This window comes from Tetrao urogallus (assembly GCF_951394365.1).
Source record: "Tetrao urogallus genome assembly, chromosome: 5".
Lineage (NCBI taxonomy): Eukaryota > Metazoa > Chordata > Aves > Galliformes > Phasianidae > Tetrao > Tetrao urogallus.
The window spans coordinates 35,991,070-36,007,835 of NC_136818.1; the positions used below are offsets into that span (position 1 = coordinate 35,991,070).

The window sequence follows — 16,766 nt, forward strand, 5'->3', positions numbered from 1 at the left end:
GCAAGCTTATCCAAAACCTCACCTATTCTGAAGGCTTTGTGGAAATACAATCTTGCTCCATCAACCCACCTGTCTCAGTTTTGCTCATGCCCTTATTTCTTGCACGTATTATCAATTGGGTTTCTTCTTCAGAAGTCTTCGTAAGGTTTTCATCTTGGTCATTCTATTTGAATTCAGAGGTCTATGTTAATCTTTGATTGATTCTTCATATGTGATTTCCCGTCCCTCTTCTACTTTTTATAAATGGTAAGAACTCTTCAGTGCTTGCTGTTTTCCAGAGGCAATGAGTATCCTGTAATTTCGACCATCAGAACTGTCATTATTGCATCGACAGGAGAAAGTATACTGAAGCACTTTAGGATTTATAACAAATCCTGTTCATCTCAGATATGCCCTTTCCGTATCTCTCTATGGCACTGGAATGATGTTTAGTAGGATTACCGCTAATGAAGTTTTTAGATTATTTCAAAGCTAGATTTTTGAAGATCACTCTTTCTTCTTCAAGGTTATTCATGGTGTGTTTGGTTATAAAATCAGAATTTTTTTCTTGTTATGGTTTTGAAGAAACACTTCAGAAATTTGGTTTCCATTCTGGTTACCTTCATCCCTTATTTGCTGTTTACTGTTCATAAGTTCAATTTATGTGAGAATCTGTCTATAGTAAAATATATTAATGGGCACAGGGTATCTGAAATTATTTAACCAAATATTTAACCAAATTGGACCAAATATATATAGTAGGATTTGAAAATCAAAAAGAAGAAAACTCCAGCAAACTGTGTCACAAAAATAACGAGGCTATTCCTAAAAGGATTAAATATCTTGCCTCTCTACTGAAGAACTATTCCTGGCGTGGTTTGACATATTTGAAGAGAAGATGCAGAGAAGTGTAGGAGGATATTCCTTGAAACATCTATACTCTTCTTTCCATGTCATTCTCCGAAGACTTGACCGTGAGATATCTTTGGAGGCATCTCTTAGCAGTTGCTCCTTCAGAGCTGCATTTTTAAGAACTGTTGTCTTTTCTAGAATTACTGCATTTTAACTCCTGTACCTGGAGATATATTTTGTAAAAGCGTTTGCCTATATTAACTTAATTCTCCTATCCTGCAGTTTTATCCAGCTAAACAGCTTGACTCTCATTTGACACATCTGTTAAGTGCCACTGAAAGCAGTGAAAATTGAGCCCTATTAAAACATATACTTTCTGTCATCAAGAATTGATGAGCCACATTTTTATTTTCCTGTCGTTGTGAAACCTTTAATATGGCGTCTCTTTAGCACCTTAGTTTGGACTTTTGGCCAGATAATCAGTCATAGTTGAAATATTTTTCAGAGAACAGAATGAATGAAAAGTAGTCTTGAACAGTCTTCACTGCCCACTGTAGGCATAATCTCCCGCTCAAGCTCTGTAGCACATCTAAAAAGGTGCATTTGAAGAAGGGAAAAAAAAGAAGGAAAAAAGAAAAAAAGGTGCCTTCTGACCAAGTGCAGTTTTGTGAGAGTCTGGATTTTGAAACCCAAATACATTGTGAAGTTATTTTTTTCCTTCGCTTAGACTAGCTCTTTTGACCTCTGGAGTTTTCTATTTGCATAATTAAATTTTCATTGAGTTGTTGTTCAGTGTTTTACCAGAGAGTGGATGACAATGGCAGGAAGCAAGTGTTAGAACCTCAGTTTTTCATTTTTATAGCCTCTAAAACATAATATGCAGCCATACTTGCTTATATGTGATAGAAAGTAGAATTATGATCTTATACTCTCTTTTGCAATTTACTGTTACCGTTTGTCCTCCAGTGTGACTGTGTGCTCAGTTTTTTCTTATCAAACGTCTTCTGCTAAACTTTCCTCAGACTGTGAGCGTTGGCTGTCCCAAATTCTTGAGATGTCAGCTGAAGGCACTGGCATTGCTCACTATACAAGTTTTGAGCTGTGCAGTGTAACCTAGGCCCTGTATAATTGTCAACGTTGTTAGAAAACATATTGAGTAGGAAAATACACATAATTATGACAAATGCTTGCAAAAACTAGCTGAAGGACAGAAAGCATGCAGAGAAGAGAAGCTGTAGGTAGGGAAATGAGCGGTGTGAGATGTGTAAACCAGTATGAAGGAAATAATAAAGGAGATAAAAATTGTTCATCAGTTTAAAGAAAAAGATTCTGATAGTGCAGACTTCCAAATACATCTTTAGAAGCCCCATTTTTGAAACACTTAAAATTAAACTGGACAAAGCACTAAATGTACTTGTTAAATTCCTTACCTCTAGAGAGCTTACCTAAATATATTCTGTGGTATGGTTTTCTGTTTTGATTTTCTGAAGATTTTATTCAGGCTTTTGTTTGCCTCCATGATAATAAATAGCTCTTTGGAAATTTGAAGCTGATATTTGAGTCTTTAATGAAAGTTTGTTTTCTGACTCTGATTTTCTCATGAATGCCAGGCAGCTGGCTGTGATTTTATTCTCTATGAGCAGCGAAGCATACATTTAAAACATACGCACTCACATGAAGTCTCACAATGGGCTCTGAAAACTAATTTGGGAAAATTAAATGGGTCAAGTTGTTAGTCTCTCCCTCCTAACAGTACCCTTGTAAACATGCTGTTAGAGCATAAGTAAACCATTGATCTTCACTGCTCCTGGCAAGATGCATCCTGTCATTTGGGACATAAGTGCCTAACTCACAGGATGATTTTGGCAGCAGCAGGGTACAGATGCTGAGTTTGGGAATACCTTTTTGAAATAGTTGTATCTGAGTGTCTTCTTCCCAGCTGATCTTCTCAGTAGTCTTGTCTGTCTGGAATTCTGGCACAGCTGGCAGATCAGAAGTTGGGTTCAGTCTTTGTGGCTTGCTATCCTTCCCAGAATAGCACATTAGTGCTTCTGAAGGAGCTAAAAGCTATTTTCATATTCAACTTCAAAAGTAAATTCACTCTGGAAATTCTTATGGAATTCATATAGAAGTCTCTTGAAAATCACATTTAATAATGTAAATACGGAAAGATTTCCATTCTCTCGTTGAAAATTTGCTTTGCTCAACTAGTGCATGGCAGCGTTTTTCTTCATTGTGAAACTAAGGCTTCTAACAGGATCATAAAGGTTCTTTATCATAATCATAAGTTTTCTGAATATGTAGTGGAACAAATCTGAAGTTACTCGTGTACAGTGCAAACTCTTTAATATATTGGTAAAACAGTCACCATCATTTTTACAGCAGATAGGTCAGAAAGCATTTATTCAGCTCTTACAGCTCTCAGCAAGTGAAAGAGGAACTGAAAATTACAGCTTCTTCCTTCAAATAGGATGAAAATTAAACACTTTGTTCTTATCTAGGAAGTTTTGTTATTTGGAGGGGGGGTCTCTGCAGGCAAATACGTGTCCTTCCCCCACTCCTTTAGATCTATAAGTAAGGAAAATAAGTAACGCTGCAGAGCTTGAGAACCCAAAGGAGTCAAGTCTGTTGCCTTACTGTTTCTTCTCTCTGACTTTGCTACTAATTCTGAATAGCTACTTAAAGACAAATTTTCAAATTTACTGTTCCCTCATGTCTTAAACAGCACTGGTGGAAACAAGGTATAGTTGATCCCTTGGGTGTCTCACAAATTCCCTGTCACAAGTCATTTTTGTATGCAGAGTTTGATAGCTAGCTGAAAATTGAAGTGTGTGCACTTGCAGGAGCAAGTGCTTACAGGCTTTGTCCAATTAATCCTTTTTAATTTTGTGGTATTACTGTTCTGGAGGTTACAACAAACATATGCAGTTGTAAACACCATCCAGTACATATGCAGAGATTTTGTAGAAGACTGTTTTCTTCTGAAGTAGTTTTCTTTTAATCTGGAAGAGACCAAGAGAGAGAACTTTGTTGCCCTCTGCAGCTCCCTGAGCAGGGAAAAGAGAGGAAGGCGCCAGGCTGTGCTGGTGGGAACAACATAAAGCTGAAGCAGGGGAAGCTCAGATTGAGCATTAGGAAATGTTTCTTTACTTTGAGGGTGATCAAACACTAGAACGGGCTACCTACAGAGGTAGTTGATATCCTAAGCCTGTTCATGTTCAAGAGATGACTGGACAATGCCTTCATTAATTTAACTTTTGATTAGCCCTGGAGCAGTCAAGCAGTTGGACTTGATGGTCTTTGAAGGGCCCTTCCAAATGAACTATTTTATTTTAGAAATACAGTGACTTATGGTAGCCTTAAAAGATATGCAGGTTATCAGTAGCTTGTTGTGAGCGAGGTTATTATGATTATTTTCTTTGATACGTGCTGAAGGCCTGTAGGACTGTTAAGGTATTAAACAGAATATCATAGAAAATAAAGGAAATTATTGTCATGCTGGATTTAATGTGACATCAGGCCAAAATTTGTGTCTTGCTTTCATTATCTCTTTTTCTTCCCAAAAATACCCACTAATGATTTAAAGCAGAAAGTGAATGTGACTTAGAGAAGAAGAGCATATTTGAGCGGTTTTAGAGTTCTTATTTTTCTACCTTAGAGAAGATTCAGGAGAAAAGGAGATAAAAGTTCCTGGTCTAGAACAAACAATTTGTTTTGTTTTTCTTTTCTTTTCCCTCTGATTTTAGACTGGATATTGCTGGGAAAAAGAAAAGAAAACACCAACAAAAATCCCCACGTCTATAGTTTTCAAGGAAGCAACTGTTTAGCTGTGTTAATATTCAGGCATCAGATTAGAACTAGAACCACAACTGCATTCTCCAGCATAAAGCTGGTTCCCATTTGGAGTTAAGCAAAGACATTTATTGTATATTACTGTGAATGTACAGGAGCTGGGTTTTCCTCTGTAACAGTGAAGCATCAAAATTACCTTATTTTCTAGGGTACTGAGATAATTTTGGTAGTTCACTGCTGTTGGAGCTGGATACTCAGTGTATGAGTCTATAATTATTTTGTTGGTTAAACGGTACTTTATACTCACTGCTTTGGACAAAATCTGCAATGGATTAAAACTGATGTGGCAAAATGGCAGTAGATCGGTGTGTACAGCAGGGTGTATGGAATAGGCTTTCCATGTCAAAAAAAATAACTTGCTCTGTCTCCTGAAATGATTGTCTGCCTTGCTACACGACTCCAGATGTGTGACAAAAGGAAGTAAATAGTGTGAAACTTCTCTTCTGCAGACTCTTTCTTTCTGCCACTTAATTTATATCCTTTTTTCTTCCAAAGAAAAATAATGAAACAGTTGTGATACAAAATCCATTATGGAACAAGCTAAAACTTTTTGTTTAGGCTGGTAAACAGGTGACTGATTGTTTTTTTGCTGGTTTGTTGTTGTTGTTGTTGTTTTTTTTTTTTGTACATCATGTAGTCTTTGAGTTGTATGCAAGGATTATGTAGGCTAAGACAGTCAGCGTAATTACTCTCAAGCTTTCAGTGCATTATATGTGGAGAACTATGTCATAAGAAGGGTAGGAAAGCATTGTACCAAGTCACTTTATGTTACCCTAGAGTTTTCTACTACCAAACCAAGCAAACTGGATTTGGGAATGAGGTTGCATTTCTCCAGACCTGAAAAAGTGTCAAAGTAAGACGATACAAAGCATTTCTGCTCTGTGGTTGCTCCACTGCAACGTGGCACTGAGGTCTCAGTTAAAAATGTAGATGTAAAAACAAACATAATGGGGAGTGGAGAGGATCTGTATCATGTGGCATGTAAGAAATTTCATAATTTCATTTTTCGTTTGCAGTTTGTACATGTAAACTGCACTGCTTAGCAGTTCTTAAATTTTACTTTATTTTTTGCGGAGACTAGAAGAGGAAAAGTGTTGTTGAATAATAAGGATTTGCATGGTTGCTTTAATTGAAAGCTGTTTGGAAAATATCTGCTGAACAATGCAAATGCAGTTGAGCAGAAGAGACTTAACAAAAACAAAACTTAGTTGCTGGGAATTTGGGAATCTTATTAACTCTTTAAGTTCATACTTTCCTTAAAAAGAGGAAGTGTGGAAAGTAGCTGCTTTGGAAACTCTTCTAAAAGGAAAAGGGTAAGAAGATAAAGTCAATTCTGGAAGGAAAAGAAGAGAAAGAAGATTACACTAAAAATGACAACACCAAATGGGAGACATCTCAGAGATAGTATTTATTAGGGTTTGAATTAAGATCCTTGCTTGTGTTTAGTCACTTAAATATGGGAGTTTCCTTACTATTTAGTGTTTTGTTTTCTTCCTATTTTAACTGAGTAATTTTTGTTTACATATGTTTTTACATATTTGTTTAGAAATTTACATATTTGTTTACATATATATTTTTGCATATTTTGATCAGATTAACATACACCAGAAAACTTTTCAAAATGACTAGGCTTTCAATTTATGTTGAACAACAGGTTATGGAATATGGAACATTTTATTTCTTGACCTTAAGATCTTAAGGTATTAGAAGTTTGTTGTAGACAGTGTTGCAACAGCATTATATGTTTAAGCTTTACAGATGAGTGACGTTTCGTAGGAATTATGTCATTGCATTAAATTCCACATGTAGCCTTTTACTGATCTCTAGGCACCACTTTCTATGGTGGGTTACAGAAATCCAAGTGATAAATAAGTCACCAGCTAAAGCCCTCAGCTCAGTGAATGTTCTTTTAGTGTAATAAATAATTAAATAATGGATCTGGCACCTCATGCTAACTGCTCATTTGAGTTTAGTAAAGAATAAATAAGACTCCTGAATCTGTGCGTAGGTTTGAAGAGGAATTAAGATGAATGAAGAGAGTATCTAATTATTTTTTTCAAATTACTTCTAGGTAACTGCCACTGCTAAAGTTTTACCACTAATTTTACCACTTGAAGTAGATACTTGCCACATGTCACCATTGATTTTGTATCAGAGGCTATGTCTTGGTTTGGAAAAAAACTTTGAAAAAGCAACATCTGAATGCCACTAGCGTGCAGTTCTTATTAGAGCCTTTGTCAATTACTGCTGTTATCTCTCATAAGGAGGACAAGAAGGCTGACATAAATATCTCCCAAGAAAGTAGAACAATGACCAGTCTCATTTTTATTTGCTGGAGAGAAATGATGAGACCAAAATAATACGGCCATTTCTTCTCCCTGTGTGCTGAGTAGATGCATTATATTGTATTTTGCTCTGCCAGAAATTACCAAGATTACTCAAATGAACAAGACTAAGAGCTTAATTCTGTTCCATCTTTTTCTTCTTGCTGAAATGACTGACAGGGTAGCAGTCCTTGACTTTTACTGATAGACAGCTGTACTCTTTCTGTAGCTTGACTTTATATTTGGGTTACGATCTTTTATGTCTTCACTGCGGTACTGTAGGTAATGTGCAGGTAAGGCAATGCATCAGAATCCATTGGCCAGAAAAGGACTATTACTAAGCTGGAAGGAAGAAGGTGGGAGCAAACACTGGTGTTTGTCTGAATTTCCTTAGCTGTTGAACATCTCAAATGTGCTTAGCTTTTGGTTTTTACATATCGTCTTTTTTGTTGTTTGCTTCTGTTCTTTTTTTTTTTTTAAATTTGTTTTCTTGTTTTTACAGTTTCTTTGGAAAGAAGCATAAATAAACAAAGAGGCTCATTGTTATTATTGTTTGCAGGTTTCCAACCTGTACCTGTATGACAGTGTGCTCATGCTAGCCAATGCTTTCCACAGAAAACTGGAGGACAGGAAATGGCACAGCATGGCAAGTCTGAATTGCATGAGGAAATCCACCAAGCCTTGGAATGGAGGACGATCCATGCTTGAGACTATTAAGAAGGTGAGAATAGACAAACCACAATTGTCTGCAAGATTGAATTGTTTCAGTTCTCCTTAGCTTTTGAAGAGGCTTTTGACCTCTGTTTAACTTTTGTTAGAAGTAAGTGATTTACAACTACAATGAATGATCTGCTGTTAATAAAGCAAATGATTTACTGCAAACAAATTACACACACTGCAGCATTACTCCAGTGATATGTGTTCTGTGTCTGTTGCTATCATAGCTACCTCTTCTGGAGGTCATGTGTTTAGAACTAGTCCAATAGATGTGTTCATTTGTTGTAATCCTTTTGTCAAGAAAGCTTAAGGAACTCGAGGAGCCAATCAACAAGGTGTAAGTTTTAGGTTCCAATTACTGCTGCTCAACTAGCTGCATAAGTTAGTTGAGCATTGTTAAATATCCTTTTTGTGGTGTAGCCCAGAGCTAATGCAGTGTGATTTAGTTGTTTAAACTGTCCTGCAGTATGTTGAATTAATGAAATATGAACAGTACTGTGATTTTACAGATCCATGATAACCTCTTATACAAAAGATATTTGATCACAAATACTAGTTGAAAAAGTACTCATACTTTAACAATGTTAGCATGTATTTGTAAAAGCAACCTGTTTATATAAAGCAGTGATTGCTCTGAAAGTAACGCCTCCTGCTTGTTTCCATAGAAATGACAACAGATACAAAGCGCAATAACACTATTTGATAGAGCAAATTCTCAGCTATAAAATGGTCTTTCTCAACATAGTCACTATTACTAGCTATGCATTTTTTTGGTAGTGAGGAACAAAAGCCTGCATACCATGCTTGAAGAAATCTGCACCAGCAGAGGTGACCTGCTGTTGCCACTGCTAGAATGTACCACCACCCACTACATCTCTCTGTTCACATCCACTGTTTGGTCTCCTTAAAATTCAGCAAGTATCAATGAGTGTCATTGGGTGTCATTTTTTCCACATGGAAGAGTTCATTTTCACCTCTTTGCTTCATATGCACTTCCATGTCATCCGCTGTTCTTCCAGACTGCTCCTCTGCTGCCATCTGTCGCATGCCAACAAAATGTAATGGAAGTTTGGCGGGAAAGTTCAGCCTCCTCTGCCATGTCACCTACAGGCACCTGTGACATCATAGGCCCACATAATAAAATAGCTGGCATTACTTTCAAAGTAGCCCATGTATATTGACAAAATGCTTTTGCTCTAGTGCTGTATATTGCTCTGTCATTCTTAAGAAATGTGATATTTTATTACTAAATTAACTTGGAACTTAGTTTCATCTCAATTTGCATTTGCTGGAAATGCAAAACAAATTTAGTCATACTTTTACAGGGAGGTTTTAAAAGTTCTTCAAATTTCGTCTTTTTTTTACACCTCTCCTGTAAGCACAGCAAGTATTACATTTTCTTCTGGACTTGAAGTTCATACCTTTGAATTCAACTCCAGCACTCAACTGACTGCTTTCAGTTACACTGAAAGGACAGTTGTCTCGTGTTCCACCACAGTCCTGTTTTCTAGGGTCTATTTCTGTGAAGATAAAGATCTGATGACTTCCTAATACAATTTACAGTGGATATGTTAGTGTTGGAACCATTTCCTCAAAAACATATTTGAACTGTTGAAGAACATGTAATCACTACATTTAAGTTTGCTGTAAACATTTTCAGAATGGATTTCTCTTTATCTTTAATAAAAAATGAGTGTTTGTAAAGGCAAATTTGTTCTATTGTAAAATTTTTGAAAATTGTCTCCTTAGGGCCATATAACTGGGCTTACTGGTGTTATGGAGTTCAGAGAAGATGGCGCCAACCCCTATGTTCAATTTGAAATACTGGGCACTAGCTACAGTGAAACATTTGGCAAAGATGTCCGGAGGGTAAAGATAAGCTTTTCTCTTTCGTTTTCCTCTAAATAATATAAATTCTGTTATACAGAATAAATTATTTTCTGAGACTGAGTTACCACTATACCACAGAAGAAATTTACCATAAAAGAAATATTTTCAAATTTCTCACATGCTTAAGTGTTGAAAGTTAACTTTATTCTAGTAGGGAAGAGTCCTGCAAGTTGTTTTCACATATATAGTGATGATACAGTACCATAACAGCACTGTGAACATAATAGTTAAGCCTACAATTCATATATTTTATTTTTAATTAATATACCATTGGTATAACTGACACTTATTTTACTAAGGAAGCTAACTGTAATTATAAATTATCTAAACATAGAAAGGTGTAAGGTATAATTGCCTTAAGAATATGAGATAAGTAAAGTAGAAACTTCTAGAGAAGATAATTTGAGAAACAGCTGATGTTGTACAAAATAAAGGATAAGCTATCGGTGGTAGCTAGTGGAACAAGGACCAACTAGGATTAGATGACAGAATGGTTCCATATGGTCACTAACATAAAATGTCTTGGACTGAAAAGGCTACCAAGAACTTGTTTATGCAGAGGGAAAAAAAATAATTAAAACTCTGAATTGAACAGTTAGGTTTTGATTGGAACACAATCTATAAACTTTCCCTATACTGGTCACCTGGTTTAAAGGCTTGTACTACATATTGTCAGTCATCCCTGTGTTGAGCAGACTTGAAAAGGGCAAATTCCATACAGAATTAATGTTTATGATATTTTCTTCATTTGACCGTTCATCTATGTGTTTTATTTTGATGCACCTGAATTATACCAGCTTAAATGAAAAAAAAAAAAAAAAGATGAAGAACTTGTGTTTACGTTATCGTCTTAAATAGCTCAACCTGAGATTCAGAGTCTACTTTGGCATGATTATTCTGGACATGCAGACAAAAGCTGCATATCTGTTGGGATTTCCAAAGAAGGAAAAATAAAAACATTTGAACTGCATAAAGCAAATATAATTGAAAACCATCCGTTGCCAGAAAATGTCTCAGAAGACTTCAAATTGGCTATGTACCCTCCTGTATTGTCATGACCAGAAAAGGTTATTCTTCAGTCCACTGTACTTAATTTCTAGAAGTTTTTTACTGCAGATGGGTCTGAGTCCTAGCTGAATGATGAAAAATTAAGATTGTTTTGGAAATAATGTTGCTGTTTTAATAAAGCGGAATGGCCATAGGAGGCCTAGGAAGAAATTCAGCTTTATAAGCAGTACATACATGAGTTTATGGATGAATACATAAAACTAGAATCCAATTGTGTTTGCAATGATTTGGGAGCATTCTGCTGTGTTTCTCTAACTGCTACTATGGAAAAATGAGTCTCCTGTCAGTGCCGTGTTATCCTCAGCAGACATCTGATGTTTGGGGCATGGGTCAACTTGTTCAGTTCCATTTTGATATACGCTTCCCAAATGACTTTGTATAAATCACATAATCATTTTGAAAATGAAATCAAAACACAGCAAAATTGGCATAATTATCATGCAGAATGTTTGAGGCCTCAAATGAAAACTGGGATGTGTTAGTACACATTATTACTTTTTTTTAAATGTGCGTTTCATGAACATATAGAAGAAAAAAAGACTGAGTTGGAAGATAACTAAAATGACTGATCAGTAATACTGATCACTTTGATACCTAAATTGCTAATTAGATGATTAATATAGAAAAGCTTTACTCTTTGGATGTCAAATGCAGAACATATTCTCAGAAATGAAAGGGAGTATAATCCTAAATGGGTAGAAGAGAGAGAGAGCAAGAAAGGGGCAGAGACTGAGAGCAAAAATTTGGCAATATGCAAGAACACATGTCTAGCAGTATATAGAAGAACTTCGAGTAGAAGATATTTGTCAGAGCAAAACTACCATGGAACTAGTAGTATTCAATTATTTTGACAGCCTGACTTTTTATTATTGCAGCAAAAATATGTTATATCTCAGAAGTATTTTTAAAAGCTTCAAAAGTCGCTCTTGTCTTTATATTATTTGAGTGAGAGATCAATTCTGATTTATTGTCAGTCGTTTCCATATCAGCCTTTCTGTGGATTTAGCTGTGGAGGGACACTTCTTCATGAAAATACAGATTCTTTTCTGCATGGTTTTCCTTATCAGTACATGGAAATTTTCTGTACCTGTTCATTCCTGCCTTTATCCTAAAAAAGCCTTTATACTTAGGATCTGTGACAGTGTGGAGCAAAGGCGTACTCAGTGTTGAGGCTTAGAATGAATCCAGTCAAAAGCTAAGGTACCATAAGACTCAACATTCATTAGAGAGTCTCTCAGTAGTCATTTCCTTTAGAAGAGTCCTAGGAGCATGTTGATGAGGGTAACCCAAATCCCGTGGGAATTTAAAGGACTTTTTTGCAAAGGCAAGTTGATTGTCAGCAGTTTCCCTGAGATCTCTTCTTTTTGCAACCGTGATTGTTCTTCAGTCCTCACAGGTGTGATTGAATTATGAGTGCAAGTAAATATATGTATTTCCTGTCTCAGTATATATTTTCCTTTCTTCCAGAGCTGTAGCATTGTATTTCTGTGGCAAAGGCTGATGTGACTTCCATTTACTTTTTGTGTATTCTCTTTTAGATTGTTTAGGCAGACCTTAATGGAAGGAAAGCTTCAGAAAAAGCTCTAGTGTCTTTGGTTTCAATACAAAAGAATGGGAGCAATCCCTTAAATCTACTACCTTGCTTTTCAAAAGGTTGGGGTGATTGCCTTCTATTCACTGTGTGCATATGGAGTTTGAGAAAGCATGGCATATTCATGCTTAGAAAAAGAGAGCAGCATGTGTTGACCAGTCAGGACATATGAAGGTTGAAGATTAAGATTGTCAAAGAAACTGAAAAGATTTAAGTACCTACTACTTGATGATTATTGTATGATTTATGTTCCTAGTCTATGTAAACACCTGCAAAGTAGCAACTCAAGCATTTGTATACTAAAAAAAAGGCCTAAAAATCTAGGAGATACAGAGACTGTAAAAAGTATAAAACATAATGGAATAACACAATCAAGTGAAAAGATTAAGTATGGAATTTTAATATGCCACACTAATATTTTAAATTCAATGATACTGGAGTGAAAGAATCAGTTAATGGAAAACAAGCATAACTTGGAGGAGAGGAATAAAAGAAAAAAGTGGTGTAAACTGTTCAGGTGAAGCCTGTGGAGCAGTTGCATTAGCCTGTTAAGTTCAAAGCCCTTTGAGATTTTAATTGGCAGCTGATAGACACTTTCTTTTCATTTCACTTCTCATGTCTGCTCCCCATGTTAGACTGTATGCATCAAGTCCAGCATCAGCCCTTATTCCTATAATTGCTGGAATACTCACCATCACACACTCTTCCTCTGAATGTAGAGTTTATCAACGTTTCTCTCTCTTCTCTCATTTGAATTTTTATTTTTTTGCCCTTTATTCATTCATTTATTTTTACCTACATTCAATCGTCTATGTTTGAAAAGATCCTTAGTGCCACAGGGGACATGGATGGATAAAGTTTATTTACATTTTTATATCTTTTATCTTAAGCTTCCTTTGGTTCATTCCCAGCACAGGCAGTGGCTGAAGGTGGTCATTAAGTTGTTTTGCTTCATTGACTCACTGTTCCCAGCTATAGCATGGAGCTGAGGGTACTTAGTGCTTTGTGGAATGTTTTAACTCTGATAGAAAAGGATTATAATGAAGATATTTAACCGCTAACATCAAGAAATTGAATGAATCATATTATTAAAATCTGTATATTCCTAAGCATAGGGAGAACATCCTTTCAGAGCTGGTTTGTAATTGCCAGTGGTAAACTTTGCTATCACAGTACAAGAGATGTGAAGTGGGAAAAGAGGTCACGACTAAGTTAATTTCCTTTCTGCTCATCATCTGTATTATTAAGTGTTATTAATAAGAACCTTTCTGTAACTTTCTGAACATCTGTGCAGGTTCATAATTCCTATATTTCTGCTCTTAGATGAATTTTCCACAATATAATAGCTTAATTATCCATCTGTGAGAGAAAAAATAAGGGAGTCAAGGCTTCAGGGTGGTATTCATACCAGCTTACCAACTCCCAGTGATCTCTTGAGATATAAACTTGCTTGTCTCATTTGTCCACATATACAGAGAATGTAATAACCCGTAGCTGCCCTTGTAGGCTTAGTTAGATAATGCTGGTAAGGAGCTTTGAGATTGTGTTCATCTTCATCCCTGGCAGGAAGAGCCTACGTAAGTGAGAAATCATGTTCTTGTTCAGGATATTTTATGACAGGGTTCATATAAATATATAAATATAAATATATATATATGTTTAGAGCAGTCTGCAGTTCTTCCCCAAGCTGGCTGGAATGATGGCAGAATTAATGGTTTACACACACACTCTATTTCACAGGAAAAATTCTGTTCAGAACAATAACATTTACCATTGGTTATTTATGTCAGTTGACATGTTTTCATTCTTTTTAAAATAGATTTTCTTGAAAGACCATCTGCTTCTGAAACAGTCACATTCTTGTCACACATGTTTCGTACAGTACCTCTGAGGAAGATTGGAGAAGTTACTCATTTGTGATATATTCCGAAGTTGCTGAAACTCCATTTTTGCAGTCTGATAAAATGCTCTGATTGTTACGTTTAGATGAGATTTATCATGATGAGAAACCCTATGCTTCTTGCTCACTGCAAAAAAGAACAGCATTTTTAGGAATCTGCAATATTAAGTGCTTTCATCTGTAAGAATGTTGCCAAGTTGCATCATGTCAGTAAAAAGTTACATACTGAAGAGAATTTTATCTTAGGTGCTTACAACTGTAATTGAATCAGTTTTACTCATATTGAAAAATGCCTAACTAAATTTCCTTACTTTAGACTTAAAACAGATGCTTGTCCACTGCAGAGCACTTTGTAAATGTGCACTTGAGTATACTAATTCAATTTGGTATGTGTTGGCAGTGTCTTACAGCTGAGAAATAGGACTGGAGCCTTGGCTACTTGTGATCTTTAAAGACCCTTTGTTGGCAAAGGAAAGGGGTAGAAGTCTTATTATGGGTAGAATGCAATTCTTGCATGTTTACATTTGGTTTAATTTTTTCTTTCTGCTTGAGTGGATTACGTATTATGATAGAATAATTTGGAAAGAAGGTTATTAAGGTTTTTCCTATAAATATATTGTGTCAAACCAAAGATAAATATAGAATATTTTCTTCAAAATAAGAAACCTCCTTCGTTCTCAGTTGTACTTTTTTTTTCAAGATGAATGTGAGAAGAAAAGGTAAATGTATTTCTTGCAAATTCCGTAGGTTGAATTATTCATGGAGAAAAATACAGCTGAACGTAGAGGTGTACAATAGAAGAAATATGAAGAACCTGAGTGTTTTTATTCTAAAATGAAGTAGAGTCCCTGTTTGCCCAAGTTCTGTAAATGAGTTCTTTGTTTTGGCAATTGAAATATTTTATGTTCTGTATGCTTTCATTGTAAAACTATAGCTGAATTATTCTACTCAATAACTGGGGAAAAAAAAAAAAAGAAAGGTAAGTGAGTTTGGAAATGCTTTTTGTTGCAAATATGTGACACATTTAAAAAACATTTCTTTATTTCATTTTATTTATGTTTGGGAAAATATTGCCTGCAGGACCCATGCTTTGTGTAAACTGTGAGTTGTATTTGCAAACACAAAATACACTGGAAATATTTGCAAATAGTCCAGTGTCAACCCTCAGTAAAGGGGATGTCTTGCAGATTTGTTTGGAATTCCTTTAAGCGTAAGATCTTGCTGGTAATCTCCATTGGAACATTGTTTGACTGTTTATATGACATTTTCACAGCATGAATCTTGAGGCTAGATTACAAAAAGCAGCCACATCTTAGTTATGAGGAAGAGACAGGATACCCACAGTGATTAAGACAGTGCTGAATCTTCTATACCTCATAAGCATGACTGCCTGTATTTAACATATCCTAATGAATCTTGAGTTGAACATTCTCTCTTCTTTTTTTTTACATGCACAAACATTGCACAAAAGTTAGGCATTAAGAGGATTAAAATCAACCTTGTACAAAATAATTACATCTCTAATTATGGAGTTTTCATCAAAGCTCTTGTAATTTAGTTGTGGATCTTAGGAGAGTATTCAGAGGGAGATGAAGAGAAAACCCCTTTCAATAGATGAGTTCATATAGAATTTTGTTCTCATCTGTGCCTTGTGCAGTTATTTCCACATGAAAGCAGGTCAGAATTTGGTGAGATATGAAGAAAGAAAATAGGAAATAATGGAAAACAACTTCACAAATTCTAAGGTGGGAAATTACTTGCTATCCCTTCTTGCACAGCATCAGTGTGGAACTAAGACAACAACCATGTGTGCCAGAAATAAATGACAGTCTGACTGTCTTTATTTCCCACTCTAAGAAATATATTTATCTAATCATTAAGTTTAAAAATCACACCAGTATGAGAAGAATTTGCTGTGAGGTGTCAGATCTGCTTTTTAGCATAGTATCTCAGCAAAATCTCTGAGAGATACTGTCAGCACCAGAGTATGTGCTCGATTATTTTAACTAACAAATCAAATTGATGTCATCTTGGCTTTCATGAACATATAAACTAGATCTTGTAGCTCTTCATTTTTAGCCTGATTTCAGCGTCAGGGACAGTTGCAGGAACTGCATGTTGATGGCAACCATACAACAGTTTCCTTTTGGTAGTGTTTGAAGTGTGTTTAGTTCTACTAATCGTTACTGTTGCTTCATATTATTTGGTAAGCTGCAACTACAGCTGGATGGAGGAATCTACTATTTCAGCAGTAATTATCAAATTCTATGAAGTCTCCATCCGTAAATTGTTATGATATATTCAGTATGTCTATAGGTGGACAATTGATTGTAAGCAGTTGAGCTATTTGGTTGTGGCACAAAATCAGATTTGATAAGAAAAGTGGTAGTTTCAAGCCTTTTTGTTTAGCTCTATTAAAATAAACAACAGAAACAGAAGTTTAAACATTTTCTCTTTTATCTTTGCTTCTGACAATTTGTATTGAAGTATATTACTGAATGCTAGTAAATACTTGCTGCTCACATTATCAAAAGCCAAGTTTAATGGCAGAATTTCATAGTGGTCAGCTGAGATGTGGGGCATGAAGAATTTG

The 16,766-nt window shown here is 35.6% G+C and overlaps 1 protein-coding gene across 1 annotated transcript in view; it reads left to right on the forward strand.

Moving 5' to 3' along the window:
• GRID1 (glutamate ionotropic receptor delta type subunit 1) overlaps nt 1-16,766 on the forward strand; it is a gene marked incomplete at both ends in the record, with an annotated part of 513,772 nt that overhangs the window by 408,682 nt on the left and 88,324 nt on the right. Inside the window, 2 exons of the mRNA XM_079535236.1 lie at nt 7,567-7,728; nt 9,474-9,593. Of these exons, the coding sequence (XP_079391362.1) occupies nt 7,567-7,728; nt 9,474-9,593 (282 nt within the window). The remainder of the gene's footprint in view (nt 1-7,566; nt 7,729-9,473; nt 9,594-16,766) is intronic.